This window comes from Rattus rattus, chromosome 16, assembly GCF_011064425.1.
Source record: "Rattus rattus isolate New Zealand chromosome 16, Rrattus_CSIRO_v1, whole genome shotgun sequence".
In the NCBI taxonomy this organism is placed as follows: domain Eukaryota; kingdom Metazoa; phylum Chordata; class Mammalia; order Rodentia; family Muridae; genus Rattus; species Rattus rattus.
The window spans coordinates 15,734,314-15,760,034 of NC_046169.1; the positions used below are offsets into that span (position 1 = coordinate 15,734,314).

Consider the following 25,721-nt stretch of genomic DNA (forward strand, 5'->3'; position numbering starts at 1 on the left):
AAGTGTTGAAATGTTCTCCAGAGAACTGGAAAAAACTGTCTTGCGATGACTAAGTAGTTCAAAGGACTCCTATGTCTGTAACTCTTATAAACCCACAGAAGGACCCACACATTCAGCTGCTGAAAGTGAGCACCTGGCTTCACAACAGATTACGTTTCTGCTCAAAGAAACCCTGACAATGCCCACTTTAATTTTTTTCTCTTTTACCCTCATGTTTCCTATGCTCCTGTGCAAATTGCTCACCCACAAATGTTTTGTTTCTTCCACAGACAATGTATACCAGGATGGGGATTTGGTGATCAGTGCGTTCTTACCCCTTTATACCTATCAAACCTCCCAACACACTGAAGGAGCAGAGAGCATAGATGTCAGTTCACGGTAAGTGTCTCCTGCCTGATCTACCTAACCACATTCTCCAGTGTGCAGCCTTAACCCATCTCATTTTTTATTCCCAACAGCACTTCTTCCATCACAATAAGATTTCCTTTCCATCCATTATCTTCTATTTTTATGGGTGTAGTCTGAGAAGAAAATCAATCTCGAGCCAGGTCCAACACTTCTGTCACACAGGAGGACAAATGATGCAACTTAGAATGCTGTCTTGTGCGATAGGTACAGTTCACTGCTTAGGGTGACAGAACAATGTCCATTCTACAAAGACTTTCCATTGAATATTCCTTTGGTGCACTTCCTAATGTTGGTATAGTTGGGTGGGACTTGCTAACTGTGCCATATTTCTCAGGAGACTACCTATTCTATTTGGTTATTTCAAACTCTTTGAAGACAATTATTTCCTTACAGCTGTCTTCCCACACTTTGGTATTATAGGACAGATAGTCTAGGCACTATGAGCAGACAGCAGTGATCTTTAAATTTTCTCTAGTATCTGAAGTATACCTGTACAGGAACATTCATTTGACGCTAAGGAATGTCACCACAGCAATCAGAGAACTGTTTACTAAAAGAGTGAAACAGACTTGCACTGAATTTGAACAGGTGACTTCTGGTGCTGAGTGTAGAGAAGGTGCCACAGAGAGCAGTAATTGTTCCTCCTGTCAGACACAGAAGTGTCAGGTGTTGCCATTCTAGATATCTAAAATGAAATACAACTTACATGCTTAGGATCTCTGATATTCCCCCACAACTCCTAACTTTTTGCTGATGTATTTGCATTCTCTTTACTTTCTCTCATGTGTGTTTCTACCAGTAGTATATGCTTGCTATTGTCATTGTGCTATTGTGCTTCTCTGACTAAGAGAGTGATTAATCATTCATTTTAGCCTTAGGTGAGCTTGTTTAATATCTTTCTTCTCTCTCTCTCTCTCTCTATCTCTATCTCTCTCTCTCTGTCTATGTTGTGTGTGTGTGTGTGTGTGTGAGAGACAGAGAGACAGACAGAGACATGGAGAGAGTAAGAAAAAGAGAAAGAGTTAGAGAGTTTGTGTATCTGTGTGTGTTAGTGAGGTCACATGTATGACACATCTCACATAAGGACAAACATCTGATTCCCTGATTTCCACAATCTCTGAAACATTGTTTATTTGTCTATGCAGTGTTTCCTAGATAGTTGAGAAATGAAATATGCCTGCATCCCCATCCTACCTGCCTGTAGAAATGCTAGGATACAAAAGCATGTTTAAATTATCCCAATTTTGTTGGTTACTGGAATTAAAATTCCTATCCTTTAACTTTCGCTGCAACCATTTACCTATTGTGTCAAGCTGATTGAACCCTGTATTGATTTTAATTCCTATCCATACTTTCCCATTTACCCATACTACATATACATTGGAATATATTTTACATATTTGTAAGTATATAAATTCAACCCATTAATTCTTTATGTGATTATATTTATATTTCCAATGCTGACCATGTGGTATTTATTACATAATCAATTGGTATGCTGTCTCCTGAGAATATTTCTCTCACTCTCAACATTCTTTACTTGACTGTAGTTATTAGTCTTGTGTTCAGAGCTCATGAACTTTCCCCTGTCACATTAGCATGTCTATCGGTTTCATCAGACCTTAGGTAATGTTTAGGCAGACAGGAGGTTTGTGTTTTGTTCTGAGGCAAGCACTATACAAATGGAGTCATTTTCTAGTCCAAAATGTCTTTATCATATTGCTCACAAACATATTTTAGCTCCACAAAACCTATGTAATACTTCTTTATATTTAATTTGTGGAACACTATAATTTTTACAATGCACTGTGATCACATTCATCCCCTGTAAACTCTCATCCTCCTTCCAGCCCCACCACTGCATCTTCCAACATCGTTCCCCTCTCATCACCCTTGTTCAGCCAGGTTCATCCCCTTTCATTCCTTATATTATTCCCACCTTTTTCATCTTCTCGAATGCTTCCCTGAATGTGCTCATGACAGTTTGACTAACCTGAATAAATTTTCTTAATCTTTATAAGTCAGCTATTGTAAAATTCATTCAGTTCTGTTTGAAATTTGAGTTTTTTCCCTTAAGAACTCTGTGAAAAATCCATTGCAATATTTTTATAATTTTCCATTTCATTTGCATTAGATAATTGTATTTTTATTGTAAAAGAAATTTACCAATAATATCAAGGGAGAAAACTTCAATTATCTTGACAAAACATTAAATGTGTCTGTTTTTTGTACATACTATCTTTAAATGCTGGTTTCATAAAATAAATTTCTTCATTCTTTTCTTAGGAATTGAATTTTAATGTTTTTTAAAGAACTTAATTCATTACTATTCTTTTTTTTTAAGTATTTCATCATTTTCAGTAATTTATTGTCGCTCCTTTAAAAATCTTTATGGGTGTCTGAGTGCATATATGAATGTTTGTATGCAAATAATTGTGTTTGGGAATGTATTTAGGAGAATGTGTGTATATGTGTGAATGTATAGTGTGATTACCTGTATTCGTGGCATGTTATTGTATGTGAAGGTGTATGGGGTGGGTGTGAATCTGAATATGAGAATTTCATGAGTGTTAGTTGTTAACCAGTGTATGCTTAAGAATGTAAAAAATTGTGACGGTGTGTGTGTGTGTGTGTGTGTGTGTGTGTGTGTGTGTTTGTGTGTGTGTTCGCCTATCTGTGGGTGGTGTAATATCAGGCTGTATGTAGAGTTCAGGAAATTTTTTGTATTTATGATGTTGGGATTACTATACAGCAATTTTGACCCAGGTCATCTGAAAAAGTAACCTATTCTCTGAATTGACACACCATACCTTTCTTTTTTTTTCTTCTTTCTTTCTTTCTTTCTTTCATCCTTCCTTCCCTTCTTCCTTTTTTTTTGGGGGGGGGTATTGTTTATTTACATTTCAAATGTTTTTCCCTTTCCAGGATTCCCATCCATAAACCCCCTATGCCATCCACCTTCCCTGCTACTATAAGGGTGTTCTCCCTCCCCAACCAGACCCCCTTCCCACCTCCCTGCTCTAACATTTCCCTACACTGGATGATCAGGTCTTGGCATGACCAAGGGCTTCTCCTCCCATTGGTGCCCAAGAAGGCCATCCTCTGCTACATATGCAGCTGGAGCTATGGGTATGTCCATTTTAGTCTTGGAGTAGAAGATTACTCCTTAGGAGCTCTGGTTGGTTGGTATTGTTGTTCTTATGGGGTTGCAAGCCCCTTCAGTTCCTTCAATACTTTTTTAGCTTCTCCAAGGGGGACCCAGTTGTCAGCACAATTGTTGGTCGCTAGCATTGGTCTCTGTATTTGTCACGTTCTGGCTGTGCCTCTCATGAGACAGCTACTTCAGGCTCCTGTTAGCATGCACTTTTGGCTTCATCAATATTGTTTAGTTTTGTTGGGTGTATATATATGGGCTGGATCCTCAGGTGGGGCAGGCTTTAAATGGGCATTCCTCCAGTCTCTGCTTCAAACTTTGTCTCCATATCCTTTCCTGTGAATATTTTGTTCCCCCTTTTAAGAATGACCGAAGCAGCCACACTTTGGTCATCCTTCTTCTTGAGTTTCATGTGGTTTGCTGCCACACCATTTCTCCGACTACAATATGAATTTTTATTTTCTAGCATTTCAAATGTTTGCTTTCCCTGTAAGATATGATAGAGGAAAAGAGTATGCATTCTATTGCTAGAGGTTTACAATATTCATATTTATTTCACTGCTCCAATATGTGGACCTCCGAAACTGTGAAGTGTGCTATAGACACAGACATGTTGGGAAAGGCCAGGATCATTGGGAATCCTGCACTCAGAATTTCTGTATCAGTAGAGCCTGTGTTGTACCATCACTGGTACCTACCTATTTGTCAAATTAAAGAAATTAATCAAGTTAATCATTAAAAGAAAAGGATAATTTCTTTTCTCATGCATTTTGTGGGCAGTGGTAATTAATTGTAAAGAGAAATCTGTTTAATCCTGATATATCCACACAGTACACTTGATGAACTTCAATTTCAAAGGATTCAATGAACCCATATGCCATAGCCATATTCCAGAAATTTTACATCTCTCAATTGTTAAAAGTGCTCATAAATCCTTAGAAAGATTATATTTTATTATTTTAAATTATTTTATAAATTTAATAAAGAAAATTCTGCAAGAGATATACAAGTGAATGAATTCAAGTAAAAACCAGGACATAAATCAGTATAAAGGTCCAACAGTGTTCTAACAACCAGTAATTTGTAACTTGATTATCAAACATTTCAAATACTTGTGGGTTCAAATATGTACTGAGAAAGAAAGCTATGAAAATATTGAACCTGGCATCATCAAATTGGAAAGGGATTCACCAGGCAATGCAGTTAGTCTGTGGAGGAAATGATAAACCAGCTCTTTCTTTCCTAATTATGGAATTTAGTCCAGCAGAGGAATTCATTCTTCAAATACAATGAGGACATCATTCCATTCCAAATGAGTGGATAATACATAGCACAGAGAATCACAGTTATTATGTTACTTATGCTTTAAAAATTACCTTATCATGAAAGACACTGTTTCCTTTTATTCCTGCATCCAATTATATATCAGGTGATATATAATAAACCAGGAATTCAATATTTTCTTTTCATGGCTCCTCATTTTTGGTGAGAAATTTTTATATAACTTTGAATGTATACTCATACAAAACATTAATGATGTAATTAAACAGGTACTAGTAACAAATCATAAATATATTTTAAAGAAATTTTTCGTATAAATAAAATTTAACCATGTATTAAAAATAAGTTGTAAATACTAATGAAGCTGGGGTGCTTAGCTTCATATAAAAATATGAAAAATGCACAAGATAATGAATTAGCAAACAGAACATTTGCTCATGGAGTCACAGAACTGTATCAGGACTGTTGAGATAGAAAAAGATTTAAAACTGTATAGGCTCTTACATATTAACATTTTCAGATCCAACCATTTGATATTGGAAGCCCAACCAATATTTCACTTCCTGGGGTTGACTATGCCTCCTGCACTCAGAATTTCTCTCTCACCTTGCTATATTTTATCTTCCTAAGATATCATGGTTTTTACCTGTAGATGGCAGCATGTCTATTTCTTACCCTGTTCTGAATAGTGCATACAACTAACACTGTACAACTGTGTAGATTAAATGTTTTACATTTATGCATGTAGGTATACATAGATAGAGAAAAAGATAAATGAGAATACATAGTAGATAGCAGAGAAATGTGTGTAGATGAAAGAATATGTAGAGTTTGGAATATATAAAATTTCATAATTATGAACCAAATGACCAACTTACTAAAAAACAAAGCACAAAACTAACCATTTACATCTTAAAGGTTATACAAATATATGATCTGAATACAGAAACTTTGATGTAGACAAGAAGTATAAGGGGTAGAAAATATCACCAAACACCTCAAATTTCACTAATTCATATTACTGTCTCCAACCCTTGACAGGCCTTGACAAGTGTAACCTTGGACAAGGGCATAGAACTTTTTTTCTCATTTCAGCTTTCATCAGGAACTCTTAGCATGTGTTGCTTAGGTCTGGCCTTTCACAACCTATACACTCCCAATCCCTCAAACCACATAAAATATATTTTTCAGTTTTATAACAAGTAGACATTCCGTGTTAAAGATAAACATGTAGTTGCTGGTTGTTCCTGAATGAAATATACGCTTCTTCATCTATGCTCAAATATTTACAAAGGCATTAGTCCCCATAGGAGCTGCTGAACATGACAACAGCCTGTGCTGATGACACATGAGCAATCTTGGGAAAGAAGATGCAGTTCGAACATTGAAGCTCTGAGGGGGTGTGTTCATTCAGTACATAAGAGTGAATGTATTCAGTTGAACGACCCAATGGTGATTTGAGATTATGCTCTAATGATCCCTATGTCTTCTACACAGGATCACACCATACAACTACCAATATGTGATGGCCTTGATTTTTGCCATAGAGGAGATAAACAGAAACCCCATTCTTTTACCTAACGTGACGCTTGGATATAATATTCACAATGCTGGGTCCATTGAAAGTGAGACAGTATTTAGTTTCCTCAAATGGCTCACAGGTCAGGACATATTCATCCCGAACTATACATGCAAAACCAAGGAAAAATCTGTGGCTGCAATCACAGGAACAACATGGGAAATTTCTTCCCTAATTGCCCTATTTTTGGGTCTTTATAAATATCCACAGGTGAGATTAGATGCATGAGAAAAAAGTAAAACATTCTCATTTGATTCCATAATTTGTGTACTATGAAAAATCATTAGGGAATGATTCGTTTTTGCATGATTCAAAATAATACTATTGGGCTGGAATACAGCACAAAAGTCAAGAATGGTTTCAGTACAATCAGGAGGGTAAAAGTTCGGAGGTCAGCTTCACACTTAACTTCACGACAGCAAACCGGATACAAGAAAATCCTTGTGTCCATCTTATCTTCTCCCCATGGCAAAAGACATGAAGTCCAGGGATGAAGAGAGACCCTACCTCAGAAGAATGTGTGGAGAAAAGTAGAACCTTCACATGCATACGTATGCTGTATACACTGTAGAAAGCTGGGCACACACACTTTTATGCACACAAACACACACAAACACACACACACACACACACACACACACACAGTGTCAATGAATCAACTGTCCAAACATTCCTTTAAAATACATAGCTTCACAGCTACATACTTTGAGATATTACAATATTCGCATTCCTTCTGCTTGAAATGTACATACAGGCCATAAGATATACACATTGTCTACAACAAAAGGGAGTGTTTCAACTCATTTTCCAGTTTCATATCCGAGTACTAGAGTTGACTTTAAATAAAAATTTGGATTTCTAAACTTTAAGTCACTGTTTCATATGCAGTTATTTCCAGAATCTCCTCGTTAATGGCTATCCCTGCTTTCATTTTTACAGCTGAGCATTGGACCTTTTGAACCAAGTATGAATAACTCTGAGATGTTTCCTTTTTTGTATCAGATGGCTGCCAAAGAATCTTCTTTGGCCTTAGGCATGGTCTCATTGTTTGTCTATTTCAAATGGAATTGGGTGGGGCTGGTCATCTCAGAGGATGAGAATGGTGTTAACTTTGTCACAGATTTGATTCCACAAATGGAAAGAAACACAGTCTGTGTAGCCTTCATGGAATTTATCCCAGTTACTCACATGATGGACCTGAAAAATGCTTATGAATATCCTACTCGGATTATGAAAAACCCAGCCAAAGTTGTTATCATTTACGCTAACACTGACTCTTCCTTAGGTGTGCTGTTTAGAAGATGGGAATATATACTTCCATGGAGAATCTGGGTTACCACTTCACAGTGGGAAGTCATCACTTCTATGAGACATTTAATTCTTGACTCATTCCATGGGACTCTCATCTTTTCACAACGCCAGGGTGATATTTCTACTTTTAAAGAGTTTGTAAAGACAGTGAGACCTTCCAAATACCCAGATGACATTTTTCTTGCAAGACTGTGGGAGATTTACTTTGATTGTGCAATATCTAATGCTACCTGTAAATCATTAAAAAATTGTTCATCTAGAGGTAACTTGGGATTGTTACCTTGGTACCACTTTGACATAGCTATAAGTACTGGCAGTTACCATGTATACAATGCTGTATATGCTGTGGCCCACACCATACACAAGATGCTTATTCAAGAAGTAGACATACAAGGAATGAAAAATGGAGGAAGCATGGATTTTCCCCCCTTGAAGGTAATGGTTTTGCTTTTGATTCTGTAGACTGTCACCAATGTGACCTTTTTTAAGATTCATTTATTAATTTTATGTGTATGAGTACACTGTAGCTGTCATCAGACATGTCAGAAGAGGGCATCAGATCTCATTTACAGATGGTTGTGAGCCACCATGTGGTTGCTGGGAATTGAACTCTAGACCTCTAGAAGAGCAGCGAGTGCTCTTAATGGCTGAGTCATCTCTCCAGCCCCCCAATGTAACTTTTTAAAATTGGCCCACACATACTCTAAACAAATACCATGGGAATCTTTTTAGAAGACAATTTTCTAGACTATTTAACTGGCTGGAAGAAAAATCTACACCTGGGTGAAACTGACAGTCAACTTCCCAATCATATAGAAATAAAAACCAAGATAAAAAAAATGTTTCTGTTAAAGGTGCTGTCAGTCTCATACCCTTCTAAGGTTCTCAACAGTAAAATCCGAATCTTTTCCCACCTTGTTCCCACCATATATGAGAAATGGTTTCTTTTATTTCAATTAAAACATTATAGACCAGCATCAGGATGGGCTCAATTTGACAGTATTTTAATGAAGCTTGCCACATACATTTCTATAATCAAGAGCAATAAGCTATGAGTATAGTATTGCACAGCTGGCCCCCTTCGGTATATTCAGTTCAGGCACAGATTATGAAATGAATCTGCTTCAATAAAGGATGGGTATTCACACCTCAATTAACCCAAATGACAAAAAATCACATAGACATAATCAGTGTACAAAATATCCTAGACAATTTTACACTGATAACTCAAAACCAGATGCCTGTAGACTATCAGACTCATATGCAAAGTGTCCATGTATCATAAACTTTGCTCATCAGTGCTGAAAAACATTAGGATGCATAAGGAACAGTAGATTTATTTAACTATCCTGTTAAAATACTATTATGGTACTTATGATGCCAATTCAATGTAAGTATACACATTTTCCAATCATAAATGCATAATGTTATTTCATTTTTTGTTGGGATCAATGAAAATGTGAATGTGACATAATTCAGACTCTTATAAAATTACCATTATGAATCATAAATCTTCCGTAGCTGAGCTCCCTGCTGAAGAACATTAAATTCATGAATCCTGGTGGAGATCCAATATCTTTGAATCCTTCAGAGAAATTGCACATAGATTATGACATTCTGAACTTCTGGGATTTTCCACAAGGTCTTACATATAAAGTGAAAGTAGGAACATTTTCTCCATATTTTCCACCTGGTCAACAATTGTCGATTTCTGAGGATAGGATAGAGTGGAGCATAGGAGTGGAGCAACAGGTGGGTGGAATCTTACACTATTCTGTAGAGAACACAGGTAAAAATCATGAAAAATGCCTTGGTCAGACTGATGCCTCCTTGTAAATTAAAAGATGACTCCACTAATAAAGTTCCAAACTCACTTTCCATGTTCCACTGCTTCCATGTTCATGTGTTTATGGCTGCAAAGAATTAGCACATTCTTACCAATGTTATGCATGATTCATGATAGATATATATATATATAGAGATAATGTGTATTTATAGTAACATAAATAAATAGAATGAGCATGCATAATATTAAATTCATTATTACCCAATCCTCTAATATACATCAGTTACCAGGCTAATTTTTACGTCCTCATTTCTCTAATATCCTTAGATTCCTGTCTCTGTATGCAGTGAAAGTTGTGGTCCTGGATTCAGGAAATCTCTTCAGGAAGGGAAAGCCGCTTGCTGTTTTGATTGTGTCCCATGTCCAGAAAATGAAATTTCCAATGGAACAGGCAAGTGCGTGCATTAACGATGAGGTTCTCACCACTGTTTTTAATCCACATACTGAAGGTGAAATCATGCACAAGAGATGTACACAGATTACATTCTTAAGATATTGTCCTCATAATTAATAGTTATAGTCAGCAACATAGCTCCTTGTTATAGTGTATACTTAGGGAATTATATGATTACAAGCCATATTTAATTCAGTTAATACTTGCTGAGAATGTGAAAGGATGCTAAGAATAAATTTTTCCAAAGAACTTAACTGGTGGATTCTAGATACAAATAATTATGTCTAGTTATGTCCAGTCTTTTTGACCTATAATAGCACCATATTAAAACCATTAATCTGTCACAAGGTCAACTTTAAAATTCCCAGAACAAATTCTGAAATAGATATGATATTAATAGACAGTAGATTTGTCTTAATTAATTCAGGCATTCGAGAGATGGCTTAGTAGTTAATAGAAGCAGTTTCCCTTTTAGTGGAAATGGGTGTGAACTCCACTAGATCTATGATGGCTTGAAACTCTTTGTAATTCCAGACCCAAGGATCTGATACCACATTTTGACAAACCTTGATAGCATATTCATTTATGACATCTACCAACATACAGTAAAAATACTCAATCCAAACAGCATGGGTACTAATAGATTCATATGTCTCATATATAACAATATATGGCATAAAATCCTTCCAATGTAAAATCCTGTTTCCTGATATCTGTAGTTCAAATAAGTAGGTAATAAAATCTGTGGAGATGCACACTTAGGGTTATGTGCAAATTCCTGCAGAATGAAGTAAGTGATGCTACACACATGTGAGAGTTCATCATGACTTTTTAAAAATGTTTGAACCAGGATATAAGATGACTAAAGGACATCATAAATGTTTCTTAGTATTGTCAGGTATGACTGAGTATGAAAAAATACATCATGTAATAATCAGTAAATATTGAATTAGTTGAATAAAACCCACACCCCAAAAATTAATAGATCAATCTTTTGAATATCATTGTACTGACTGGTTTTGTGTGTCAACTTGACACAAGCTGGAGTTAACACAGAGAAAGGAGCCTCAGTTGGAGAAATGCCTCCACAGATCCAGCTGTAAGGTATTTTCTTAATTAGTGATCAAGGAGGGAGGGCCCCTTGTGCGTGATAGCATCCCTGGACTGGAAATCTTGGGTTCTACAAGAAAGCAACTTGAGGAATCCAGGGTAAGCAAGCCAGTAGGAAACATCCCTCCATGGCCTCTGCATCAACTCCTACTTCCTGACCTTCTTGAGTTTTAGACCTGACATCCTTTGGTGATGAACAACGTGGAAGTGTAAGCTGAATAAACCCTTTCCTCCCCAACTTGATTCTCTTTGCTGATGTTTGTGCAGGAATAGAAACCATGTCTAATTCAATCATGTATATATGATAATTATTATTATATATACATTATAAATCACACATGCAATGCATGCATGCAATTGTGCACATAATATAATGGTGCATTATATGCAATGGACATGTGATGACAATCATGTAATGTTGGCTCCATCCTTGAGATGTAGGTATTTATAAACATGATAAAGGCAAATAAATCCTACTGCTAACATAATATTCACAGAAAAGAGACTGTAACTAGTTCTACTAAATCAGGCACAGGAAAATATTATCCAATATCTACTTTTGATCTAAATTTTTTGAAATCTTATCTTGAGAAGTAGGGCAATGAAATAGACAAAGGAGGTGCAGAATAGAAAAGAGAAACTCAAAGTATCTGTACTTAAACAGACAGGATATATGCCTAATAGAACTTAAAGACTTTACCAGAAATATCCTACAGCTGATGCACACATTCAGCAAAGTAACAAGACACAATATTAACTCAGAAAAAAATGCTTCTTAAATAAAAACAAACCCCTCAGGAAGTAAATAATGGGAACTAAATACACCTTATAATAATTAAAACTATGGAGTGGAAACATCAGTACACTGAAAGATTTCAACACTGAAGAAAGTAATTGAAAAACCTATTGGAAGGTAAAAATAACTCCCTTCCACATTGTGTAAATGAATAGTGTCCTCGTTGGGGCTGTATTGCTCTGATAAAACTTTAAAATTGTAGTTAAGGGAAGAAATCCTTTGTTTCATGTTCTAGCTCTGAGCTTAAAACTCCACCACTTAAGGAAATCAGGCTAAATCTTGAAAGCAGAAAGTTGGAGGCGGGAAATTACAAAGAACCCATGGGATAATGGAACTTACAAGCTTGCTTCACATGTTCAGCCAGGATGCTTTCTGAAGCAATGTAGTATCAATTGTCCAGTAGCAGCCACACCCGCACTGAGCTGTCCCATCCCACATCAATTAATCATCAATCAAGAAAATACACCAAAACCTTGTCCACAGGTCAACCTTATGGATGCTTTTCCTTTTGTAAGACTATTTTTTCCAGATATTTATACATTTGTGTCAAGGTGTCAGAAACCAACAGCACATGTGTCATCTCCAAAAGCAACCCAATAGGAATTATCTACGTACACATGCTCACCCAGGATCATAGCTCTTTTACTTACAAGAGTCAAGACAATGAAATATCCTCCAAATTCATCAACTAATGAATGCATAATTAAACTATATACATATACACATAAAAGAATAATTTATCTATGAATATGAAAATACTACACTCCCAGGAAAATGAATGTTAATGCAAATAAAATTGAGTGAGGTAATGCAGACAAAGAAATAACACTGCCACCAACAATCATATATATGTGTGTATGTATCTGTGTGTGTGTGTGTGTGTGTGTATATATATCCTTTAAAACTATAGATATGATTTGAAATTGAGTATGTATAGAAGTCAGGAAACTACAAATGGTTCATAAGGCTAAGAACATATGATTTAAAGAAATATAATAATGAAAAAACAAGGACTTGGAGAGTGGGGTCCATAATTAATTAGAAGAGTAGAAGAGGAAGAATGGGGAACATAACTAATACTAAAATCTTTTCACAATGTCATAAATAAACCCACACCTGCTGAAGCTTCAGAACCTGTACTTTACAGACACAGAATTTCAAAGGAGCAATCCTATATGGAGAGACAATGCATGACAGATTCACCACTGGCTATCAAGTGAAAAGCCACAAGCCACATGTATGCTACAATATTTCAATGGGTTAGTCAATGAAGTAAAAGAGACAACCCCAAATACTTGGTAATTCTTCACAACTTAATCTTATGATCCTATTGCTGTTGTAGAAATCACATATCTGAGACACAAACAAGGAGAAAGCACGCAGAAACTTACCTAGAGGTTTTCTTCCTGCTGATTAGTGGACAGAGGATTAGAAGGTGCCTAAGCACAACACTTTGGATAATATGTATGAAGAATCTTACTGTGGTATAGAGGGAATTTCAGAGAGAAATAACCTAATATGGAGGGAAGGTCATTAAGACACAGGAAGCTATAAAGCAGCTTAAATAACAAATGTCACAGTGAATATCCTTAATCTCAGTATGTAACATTTTTAACGCCTTCAGAGACTCTGTGAAAATGTCCAGATACATTAGAACACTCGCTCCCAACATGAATAGAAGCAGGAAGGATTCAACTTAGAACATTTTTAAATAAAAGCTCACTGAAGCAAAAAGAGATAAGCCCAGATCCCTGATACAACAAGAAACATGTGAGGTTTCTGGAGACACTATGCACCCTGTGATGTTGTCAGGAAGCTGTGCTATGAACTCCAAGTTTCTAGGTTATTTTATCACCTCTTTTGAGGTGAACTTGTGATATTGGAGGGTTTTGAATTATGTCTTAAATACTTGTCTAGTAGTGTGACAAAAATGATTTCCAAGACAGCATATAAAAGAAATTAATTAGGGGCTCATGGTTTCATAGCATAGTAGATTCCCTTCAATAAATCATGGTGAACAAGGAAGTATATTGTAAAATACAATGTTCTAGCTATCACTCAAAACTACTGCTGACCTAGAAGCATCACAGGAAAGGTGAAGAAAAATGAAGAAAGAGAGAAAGAGATAGAGATAGAGAAGTCAATGGTATGGTTAAGATATAGAGCCCCCATTACCTGAGAAGCTATTAGTATTTTCAATTAACTAATAAAAGCAAAGTCAATTTTTTAATGGTATGACTTGTAGTGTAAGTAGCACATTCTACTGATCCATGGTCCATGATCAAGTCAAAGACCACCGAATCAATACCCCAATGTTAGGTCACAAAAGCCTTCTTTTGACTAGTTGCTGAAGGCTATCCAAAAGTCTAGCAAAGTATATAGCCTCTTCTGTTGACCCGGGTTCTGGCCAAGGGGGGCAAGGTAAGCTCCTAATGCTAAATATACATAGCACTTCATGAACAGGTCCAGAGTCTTCTGAGCTAGGACTGACATAAATGATTTATCCTGAGTAGTAGCTTTCATAACAGAAGGCATCATCCAAGCTTCTGAAGAAGAGAAGCAACAACCAGACCTACCCACTTGTGATACCTATGAACCATTGTAACAACTAGCCAAGATGATCCGTCGGTTCTCTGTCTACACATACCTTCATAGAGCACATCATCTCCATTACTGGACATAACATGGGCTTGTGAAGATAGATAGTATATCTTTATTTAAAATTGAGTTATAGTCATACCCATAGCTAAGTTTAGTCTCCACCTATCATCAAGAAGATCACTTTCCAACCAATAGAGTTCACTACAGAATACCACAACCGCTCAGAATTTAGAGTTGTAGACACAGTCCCCATAGTAGAGATATCGACAAAACACACACGAAATCATACATCTAAGGTTTCTAAAACGTTGTGAAAGAGGAGGAAGGAATATTTTAACAGCCATAGTACCTACAAGTTTAGTACAACATATATCTGCCTGTAATATCAAAAACTGTACATAAAGGCTAATCAATATGTGTACCCAAAGATAAGCCGAAACACTTTACATGTAAAACACATAATTTAAAGTGGACAGAAGACGCCACATGGGTCTCAGTACTACACAAAATACTATTGATAACTTGCCAACTTATAAAATGGGAACGGGGAAGCTGGAATAATGAACACACTCCATCAATAATTTCTATGAATTAAAAATAAATTAACATTATGTGGTAGAAATTAAAAATTATATAAAGAAAGTCATGCTCCCCATTTTAACATAGTGTATCGTCCTTTCATTTCCTAGGTAGTTTGCAAATTGTTTTCCTAGGGGTACTTAGATGACTACCCAGTTCCTCAGTTAAACCAACAGGGTCTAGGTTTTAGGAATCTAACTTAGTGCAATAAAAATGTGTTTTGTACTGTTCCAATATTCACATTTGGTTATGTCTTTCACCAAATTAACTTCAAAAGTAAAGAATTTACTTCACTTTCCAGCTCACAGTTTATCATGAAGGGAAGTTATGGAATAAAGTCAAGGCAGGAATCTGGATGCAGAAACTAAAGCAGAGACCATGGAGCTGCTTACTGCCTTGCTCCCCATAGCCCATTTAATGTATTTGTTAAAATAACTGAGGATGAATCTCCAAGGTTGGCAAAGGCCACAAGTGGGGAGAACCACCAACTACAATTAAAATGACAATACCTCACAGACTTGCCTATGACCAACCAGATGGAGGCATTTTCTCATTTGATATTCCCATTTCAAACGTGCCTTCATTTTGTTCTACGTTAAGAAAACTATAACCAGCACCAAAGATGAGATTTTGGAAATATAAGCTTCAATGGTTGATAGCTGATGATGCATTCATACTAATTAATGGGATTCCCAAAGACCTCAGCATGTTTTGGGGGCTTTAACTTTTCTCTGACATGAGACCAAAAGAGTAATAGTGTCCAACAGGTGTCTTCATGTTGCAGAGAACATAAGATTCAATATTCTAGATGTAACAGTAAATAACATTTCCCTTCATGGATTCCTCAGTACAAATTACCATAGCATACTGTATATATTATAAGAATAAATATAGTGCTTTAATCTGGAGATAAGAAAAAAGTGCCATGAATACACATTAGAAATGAAAAAGAAAACACATTGCTTTTTTTACATGATTTTAATTAATTGGATATAATCTTGAAAGAAGAAACATGTTGTTACCACTTTCCATCTGTGCACAAAAAAGTACTGGGCTTACATTTCAGAATGAGAAACATTCAGGCATGGTAGTGTACAAAGAGGAAAGATGTCGAGGTTGTAGTATCATGTCACATTGCATTTCTTGCCAGATATTGATCAGTGTGTGAAATGTACAGAGGACCAGTATGCCAACACAGATCGGACTCTCTGCATCCAAAAAGCTGTGACATTTCTGGCTTTTGAAAACCCCTTGGGGATGACACTCGCCAGCATGGCCCTATGCTTTTCTATCCTCACCTCATTTGTCCTGGGGATTTTTGTAAAGCACCAAAACACTCCTGTGGTGAAGGCAAATAACAGTACTCTCAGCTACATCTTGCTCATCTCCCTCACCTTCTGCTTTCTTTGCTCATTTCTATTCATTGGTCAGCCCAACGCAGTCACCTGCATCCTGCAGCAGACCACGTTTGGAGTTGTTTTCACAGTGGCTGTTTCTACTGTCTTGGCAAAAACCATTACAGTCATCCTGGCCTTCAAGAGCACAGCTCCAGGAAGAAGGTTGAGGTGGTTGCTTATATCAGGAGCACCGAAATTCATCATTCCCATCTGTACACTAATACAAACTGTCTTCTGTGGAGTCTGGCTGGGAATATCTCCTCCATTTGTGGACACAGATGCACACTCTGAACATGGTCATATCATTATTATGTGCAACAAGGGCTCAGTAACAGCCTTCTACTGTGTGCTGGGATACCTTGGAGCTCTGTCCCTAGTGAGCTTCACAGTAGCTTTTATGGCCAGGAACCTGCCTGACACCTTCAATGAAGCCAAGTTCTTGACCTTCAGCATGCTGGTATTCCTCAGTGTTTGGATCACATTTCTCCCTGTCTACCACAGTACTAAAGGAAAGATCATGGTGGCTGTGGAAGTCTTCTCCATCTTGGCCTCCAGCACAGGTCTTCTAGGTTGTATCTTTATCCCCAAATGTTATATTATTCTTGCAAGACCTGACATGAACTCATTGAAATGCAGACGAAATAGAGTTCAGTGGAAATAAGAGGGTTTTTGAATACCTCATATTTCTTTTAGAGTTTTGAGTACTGTAAACAAAGTTTATCAGCTTAAAGTCTTGTGCATCTGTGACACACGCTGGAAGCCTGAGAGAGTGGTTACACAGTCTATGTTTTGTAATAGTAGAGTGTTTTATGTTAAGTACTAAATTATCTTGAGCTGTTTTAGCCATTTAATCAGGCAACTATAACTCATCTCTTTATGTTCAGTTCTAGTAAAATTAACAATGTGATGCAGTCATGACTGCCAGATGAATACTTGCACAATGTCCAAATGTGTTTGCAACATCTACCAAACCAAAGGTCAAGATAATATAGGATATCATCTTACAATTTACCATAAATATATTTACTAGGCTCATTGTAACTTGACCACATAATTATTCCTGTAATATAATGTTAAACAGTATTGATTTGTATGTTAATTCATTCTGTTACTGAGAAAGAACAGCATAAAGGCACCATCAAATCTATACACAGTATTTGGGGTAATCTATATTCTCAGGCTATGGTCACTGGTATTTGTTGCTAGTATAAAGTTTTCCTTACAACATTTGAGGTAAAAATTTCTTTGTATGTTTGATTATTTGTGACTTCAGCAAATTTGCAATGCTAAATACATTTTTAATTCCAGTCATATGAATTACAACATCAGAAGTCATGACTCCATCACATTGTTAAATTTACTAGAACATAACATCACAATAAAATCACATTTCTGGTATATGTATGATAGTATTGACAGAGAATACTAACCTAATAAGAAGGATCTATCTCAATGCTTGGAACTACATCCCATGGACAAGATTTCAGTGGTGACTGTAAAGGGAAAGTAACCTAAGCATCAATATTCAGGAATCTCTTTTCTAAATTAGATGCAACTTAACCATCTTCTTCAGACCTGATCTTTAGACATGAATTTTCCATCCAGTGAAAACTGGGTACATTTTTAAAAATGTTGCCAACTGGAGGTATTGTGGTTTTATCACCCTGAATATCAAGGTCCTCCACTAATAAAATTATGTAAATTATCTTGAACAAAACACCAATGGCTTATACGCTAAGATCAAGAGGAACACTCCTCCATTTTTGGTGGTATTTCAAACTGGTACAACCACTCTGGAAATCAGTTTGGAGATTCTTCAGAAATTTGGATATAGCACTACCTGAGGACCCACCTATACCAATCCTGGGCATATACCTAAGTGATGCTCCAACATACAACAAAGACACATGCTCCACTATGTTCATAGCAGCCTTATTTATAATAGCCAGAAGCTGGGAAGAACCCAGATACACTTCAACAGAGGAATGGATTCAGAAAATGTGGTACATCTATACAATGGAATATTACTCAGCTAATAAAATCAATGTCTTCTTAAAATTTATAGGCAAGTAGATGGAACTAGAAAACACCATCCTGAGTGAGGTAATCCAATCACAAAAAACACACATGGTATGATCTCACTGATAAGTAGATATTAGGCCAAAAGCTCAGAATATCCAATTTGCAATCCACAGACCATGTGACGCTCAAGAAGACAGAAGAACAAATTGCAGATGCGTTACTCCTTCTTAAAAGTGTTAACAAAAGGGCTGGGGATTTAGCTCAGTGGTAGAGCGCTTACCTAGGAAGCGCAAGGCCCTGGGCTCGGTCCCCAGCTCCGAAAAAAAGAACCACAAAAAAAAAGTGTTAACAAAAGTATTCATAGGAGGGGATATGGAGACAAAGTTTGGAGCAGAGACTGAAGGAATAGCCATTCAGAGCCTCCACACCTGGGGATCCAGCCCATATATATACAGGTACCAAAGTTAGACAATATTGATGAAGCCAAGAAGTGCATGCTGACAGGAGGCTGATATAGTTGTCTCTTGAGAGGCTCGGCAATAACATGACCAATATAGAGGCAAATGCTCACAGCAAACAATTGAACTGAGAATAGGGTCCACACTAGAGAAATTAGAGAAAGGATTGAAAGAGCTGAAGAGACTTGAAACCCCATAAGAACTGTAATAGCAACCAACCAGAGTTCCCAGGCACTCAACCACTACCCAAAGATTACACATGAACCGACACGTGGCTCCAGCTGCATAAGTAGCAGAGGCTGGCCCTTTTGGGCATCAATGGGAGGGGAAGCCCTTGTTCCTGCCAAGGCTAGACCCCCAGTGTAGGAAAATGTCAGGGCAGAGAGGCAGGAATGGGAGGTGGTTGGAGAGGGGGGAACAATCTTACACAAGAAGTGTAAGGGCATGGGCTAGGGGGGTTTATAGACAGGAAAACTGAAAGGAGATAACATTTGAAATGTAAATAAAAGGAATCCAAAAAAATTAAACAAACAAACAAGCAAACAAAAAAACCAAGGGGGATTTTTCAAGGTGATAAATCATGGTCATAACATTTTCTAAATTTATTTGAAGAGAATTATTTCAAATTATGTATTATTGGAAGAACAATAGTATGTGTCAGTGAGATATCTCAGTGGTAAAAACAGCCTGCTACCTAGCCCTGGGTGTGATTCCTGGGTACCCAAATGGATTACAGGGAAAACTGACTCTGGGCAATTGTCCTCTGCCTCTCAGGGTCACCCACAGGCTCCTGGAGATACAGACTTTGTTTCTTCCCAGCTAACAGACCATCAGGTGCCTGGTTCTCTCACCAGGAAGAGGGTTTATATCAGTGTAGTGATTGGTGACCACACATCAGTATTTCAATTTACAAATGTTTCTGTTATTTTGAGAATCACAGAATCCATGCATGGCTGCAGGATTGTTCTGTGAAACATCCCTGTTCTCTGGCAGGGATAGAAGATAACCCCACTTCTGCCATGTGGGCTCTGATGTCCAGTCCTCAGGGACCCATGTCCTCCTATGCGTCTCTGGTCCTGAGAGCCTGACTTACTGTTCCCTGTTTCGTCATGGAGTTAATGATACTTTTTAATAAGTGTGGGAGAGAATGTTATGCAACTCGGGGAGACATTTCAGGGCAAGGAGAAAATCGAATTGTGTTCAAACCCTGAAAATAACATTCTGAGACCAACAGAGTTAGGAATTTTTTTTCTTGCTCTGGGTCAGCATGCTCAGGAGCAAGGAGACTGTACGACCCCATCACCACTAGCCTTGAAGTAGTCACAACAAAATGGCCAAATTATAGGTCTAACTTCCTTTCTTCCCCTTAGGACATGCCAAGCAAGCACCTGGAATTTCTCTTTTTGCAAATGAAGTTTTAACAGAACCTCAGCACCAGCCAATACTGTATACTCCCCTCTGTAACTAATAATCACTCAGGAGGGTTCATACAGCCCTGTAACACTGCCTCCTAACTCCCAGTGAAAGACAGCTGTTTCCCTGAAAACATCTCAGAGAAGCCTACTTCTTCACCGGACTCAATCTAGAAGAGATCCTGTGAACTCACCATATTATTACATCCCTGAACTCAATTTACCTGCATACCTTGAAGCAGAAGAAGACCCAGGCCAGCAAATAAATATATTACTGCCAGCAATCTATTTCAGAGTTCCTCATGACCCTTCCATATGAGACCTGTAAGAGAGTTTCAGATAATGTCCAGGATACAAGTCAGCAGGAGAGGGGCAAGGCCTGTGAGAACCACAGCATGAGATTTGGGGTTTTCCTGGACCTTACTCCCTGGACACTGCTTTCTCATTCAGAACCCTGACCCCTCTCTCCATGCTTCACATCCAGTGACAGACCATGGCTTGCTTAGTCCCATCTTGGGCTTCTGTTCCCCACAAGCCCAACTCAATTTCTCATTTCCTGCCATGTTGACAATCTGACCTCTGGGTTCTCTTTTAGGACAGGAGACTATTGTTGCAAGTCCAGTCTGTCTTAACTTTTGATAACTGGCAGGTCAGCTTCTAACAAAAAGCCTGGAGATGGGGCTGGGGTGACAGGAAACCATGCAGAATGACCGAGTAAGAGTGAAATCAGGTTTCTATTATAGCTCAAGAGATTCATGCCTTTGCTTGATAGAGACCTACCAATTACAGTGTATCACAGATAGAGCTCCAGTGCACCAATCACAAGCCTCAAATGAATACCATTCATGGGACTTTACTGAAGCATTGAGAAAACTATCTCTAGTCCCATGAGTCCAAATGGGGATGTTTGTTGTGCAGTGGTCACTAAGGCTTTTTTGTGACTAAAGCGAACTGTCCCAGAGCAGCTGTAAGGTGTCTGCAGTGGTGACGACTGCATTCAAGCCTCCTAGCACAATGATCTTGGGACTTTGGGTATTGCTTACTCTGAGCATCCCTAAAGTGATCACAAAGCAGGATGCCACAATGGCGGTCTCTCCAGTTATCTAAATGAGTCCATTTGTCAGGTCCACAACAGAAGCAGCTGCACAAAAAGAAGAGGCCTGAATACAGTTTCTCAAAAGGGGAGAAGCATATTTGGCCCACAGCAAAAACTCACAAAGAGCCTATGTTTTCTACATCACATAAGTGCTTAAACATGGTTGGACAGAATTAAGAGACTGTCACTGATCTACTCATAGGGAACATTATGATCCAAGTGCAGAGCAGACACTGGCTTCTGCCCTGGCAACTAGTGTTTGGAATTTGTGTTCTGTAGACAGAACTGGTCAATAAGAAAAAATGCCAGAAGAAATCGGGCATCATAACATGCCTGTCAACCCAACTATTGACAGGTAGTGATGGGAAGATTGTCAATTGGAGCACTGGTTCTCAACCTGTGGATCACCACCTCTTTGAAGTTAGAAGGACTTTTTCACAGGAGTAACATTTCAAATATTCTGAATATCAGATGTTTATACTATGATCATAACTGAAGCAAAATTAGAGTCATGAAATATGAACAAAATGCCTTTATGTTTGCAGTTACCTCAACGTGAGGAAATGTCACAGCATTAGGAAGCTTGAGAACCACTGAAATGGAGGCTATTCTTGGTATATCTTGAGTGTAGGCCAGCCTGGGTTACATGAGACTCTGTCTTTAAATCAACAGCAAAGCCTAACAAAACTGAAAACAGTAAAGAAGGGTCCTGGAGAAAGGTCATCTGTTAGGTCACTTTTGGTTGGAGATGAAAAACTTGAATATGATACTAAGCTTCTCTCCAGATTGATATAAAAAACTATCCCTGCCGATACTTTAGTTTTTGTATACTTGTTTTTTGTTTTTGCTTTCTTATTTTTATTTTTGAGGCAGTGATTTCTCTATTATATAGGTCTGATTATCCTGGGTTTGAACACCAAGGTTGGCCTCAAAGTCAGAGATGCCCCTGTCCCTACATTCTACAAAATGCAACACCAAGCCAGGGCTATTAACATTTTTTGGATTTTTGTTCATTTTTTCAAGCTAAACACTAACTCTGAGGTGAGAGGTGGGAGTTTCTCTATTTCTGTGAGCAGAAACTTGATGACACATGTATGAATATCTCTGTCCTTGGCTATCAACAGATGTTGGAGGAGACCAAGCTTCCCACCCAGTCCCAATCACTGGGCCTGTAGGGAATAGTATAGAGTCTCTTCCTGGGGATCCCCCTGGACAGGGGTATGAGCAGGAGCTCATGCTGAGGCTAGGCATCAGATGAGGAAGAGGACGATGATGATGTCATCCTAATGGAGAAACACAAGGTCAGATAGCAGCAGGCAACTGTGCTATTCTAAAACTTCAGCTGCTGCCTGAGCATCCTGTCTACACCACGAGCTTCCAATATCTCTAGCTTGTCCACTCTGATCAGGCCTCAGTCTGCATATGTTACTTTGTTAACATACTCTGGGTCTCTGTGCTGTCACTAGGGAAGAGAGATCAATGAACGTGTGTGTAAAGAAGTGGTGACAACACTTTTGTTTGTTTCTGTTTACTTCTTCAGATAGAAATTGGTGGAATGTAGAAAATTACACATATTTAACCTTCACATTAAAACAAAGGTGTCCCAGAGCTTCATGTTGACTACACTGTTGCAAACTGCATGAGAAAAATTGATCAAATTAGAAATAAATATACTACAAATTCATAAGGCAAGGAAACTCCATGTGCTACATAAAGTTATGTTTGTACATCCTTTGCTTATACTTAACATTTAAGTCAAATAACTTTGTATCTCTTTTTTTTTCAACAACAGATTGGTAGCTGTGCAAGAAAAAGAGAGTACTGAGTGTAAATTTGGCCGTGCTATTAGTACTGAAGTCAATTGTGTGTGTTTAACACATTAGACGACTTAGGTTAATTGTAGTTTTATGAGCCGAGTCTTTGGTTGAGCACCATCTGTATTGGCTACCTGTGCTTTTTCCTACTCTAGAGTGGTACATTCCTGTGATAAGATATACATATCAATATGTATTTATACTGTTAACATTCACTTTATGAGTATTCCTGTTTAGGAGTGTTCCTTAGTGATTTGTGCCATCTGACGGGTTATGGAAGAGGGGACACCGCATGTTTAGGGATCACTTCTCTCTGAGGCCCTGTCAGTTACATTCACCTGAAATGAAAGGCAGCAGGATTCATCACTAACCTGCTTAGAGAAGAGCAGTTGCAGTGGTCCCTTGTATCCTCTGGTTCATCTGTCCCATGTCTGTTTATGTATGCGTGTTCCAATAATATCCTATATGCAATTATTGCAATTTTGTTACTTAATATGAATATATGTGCACATATAACAAGATATTAAAAATGGATTCTTCTCTTAAACAATACATCCAAACCACTGTTTCTCCTCCTGACAGTTCCCCTTATAACCACATAATTCTCTTAAATAATTATATGGGATGTTCTTTAAACTTCTTATTAATTTATTCTAGTAACTTATTCATGTACTTTTTAAAACATATCAAGCTGTAAAGGCATTCTTTTTTTTATTATTAACTTGAGTATTGCTTATATACATTTCGAGTGTTATTCCTTTCCCGGTTTCCGGCAAACATCCCCTAAACCTTCCCCCTCCCTTCTTTATGGGTGTTTCCCTCCCCATCCTCCCCCCATTGCCGCCCTCCCCCCAACAAACTAGTTCACTGGGGGTTCAGTCTTAGCAGGACCCAGGGATTCCCCTTCAACTGGTGCTCTTACTAGGATATTCATTGCTACCTATGAGGGTCAGAGTCAGGGTCAGTCCATGTATAGTCTTTTAGGTAGTGGCTTAGTCCCTGGAAGCTCTGGTTGGTTGGCATTGCTGTACATATAAGGGTCTCGAGGCTCCTTCAAGCTCTTCCAGTTCTTCCTCTGATTCCTTCAACCGGGGTCCTATTCTCAGTTCAGTGGTTTGCTGGTGGCATTCACCTCTGTATTTGCTGTATTCTGGCTGTGTCTCTCAGGAGCGATCTATATCCGGCTCCTGTCGGTCTGCACTTCTTTGCTTCATCCATCTTATCTAATTGGGTGGCTGTATATGTATGGGCCACATGTGGGGCAGGCTCTGAATGGGTGTTCCTTCTGTGTCTGTTTTAATCTTTGCCTCTCTATTCCCTGCCAAGGGTATTCTTGCTCCCCTTTTAAGGAAGGAGTGAAGCATTCACATTTTGATCATCCGTCTTCAGTTTCATTTGTTCTAGGCATCTAGGGTAATTCAAGCATTTGGGCTAATAGCCACTTATCAATGATTCATACCATGTGTGTTTTTCTGTGATTGGGTTACCTCACTCAGGATGATATTTTCCAGTTCCAACCATTTGCCTACGAATTTCATAAAGTCATTGTTTTTGATAGCTGAGTAATATTCCATTGTGTAGATGTACCACATTTTCTGTATTCATTCCTCTGTTGAAGAGCATCTCGGTTCTTTCCAGCTTCTGACTATTATAAATAAGGCTGCGATGAACATAGTGGAGCACGTGTCTATTTTATATGTTGGGGCATCTTGTGGGTATATGCCCAAGAGGGGTATAGCTGGATCCTCAGGCAGTTCAATGTCCAATTTTCTGAGGAACCTCCAGACTGATTTCCAGAATGGTTGTACCAGTCTGCAATCCCACCAACAATGGAGGAGTGTTCCTCTTTCTCCACATCCTCGCTAGCATCTGCTGTCACCTGAGTTTTTGATCTTAGCCATTCTCACTGGTGTGAGGTGAAATCTCAGGGTTGTTTTTGAATTTGCATTTCCCTTATGACTAAAGATGTTGAACATTTCTTTTAGGTGTTTCTCAGCCATTCGCATTCCTCAGCTATTAATTCTTTGTTTAGCTCTGAACCCCATTTTTTAATAGGGTTATTTGTCTCCCTACAGTCTAATTTCATGCGTTCTGTGTATATTTTGGATATAAGGCCTCTATCAGTTGTAGGATTGGTAAAGATCTTTTACCAATCTGTTGGTTGCCGTTTTTGTCCTAACCACAGTGTCCTTTGCCTTAGAAGCTTTGCAGTTGTAAAGGCATTATTATACATACTGATTTTTGTCACATATAAAAAGTTTATATGTAGGGAGCATGCCTATATATTCAACTACTGAGACGGATGGCATGAAAAAACTTCACATTTAAATTTAATGTAATCTAATTTTTCTGCATCATAGACTTGTAAATTTGTATCAACACAAAAATGAAAAAGGACCTTTTTCTTCTGTATATTAACAATAACTATTTCATCACAAAATATAGTAACTGTATTTCCAAATG

The 25,721-nt window shown here is 37.9% G+C and overlaps 2 protein-coding genes across 5 annotated transcripts in view; both read left to right on the forward strand.

Moving 5' to 3' along the window:
* The window catches only part of LOC116885725 (vomeronasal type-2 receptor 116-like), a 25,428-nt gene extending 8,311 nt beyond the window's left edge, over positions 1-17,117 (forward strand). Inside the window, exons 2-6 of one of the 4 annotated variants that reach the window (XM_032887034.1) lie at positions 6,341-6,632; positions 7,362-8,168; positions 9,255-9,485; positions 9,847-9,978; positions 16,221-17,117. In XM_032887034.1, the coding sequence (XP_032742925.1) occupies positions 6,341-6,632; positions 7,362-8,168; positions 9,255-9,485; positions 9,847-9,978; positions 16,221-17,117 (2,359 nt within the window). Of the gene's footprint in view, positions 1-6,340; positions 6,633-7,361; positions 8,169-9,254; positions 9,486-9,846; positions 9,979-16,209 lie in introns of all 4 variants that reach the window. The other 3 variants (XM_032887033.1, XM_032887035.1, XM_032887036.1) reach the window with 3 other exon arrangements.
* LOC116885902 (NXPE family member 3-like) overlaps positions 1-25,721 on the forward strand; it is a 460,690-nt gene that overhangs the window by 85,054 nt on the left and 349,915 nt on the right. The gene's annotated exons all lie outside the window — the stretch shown is intronic.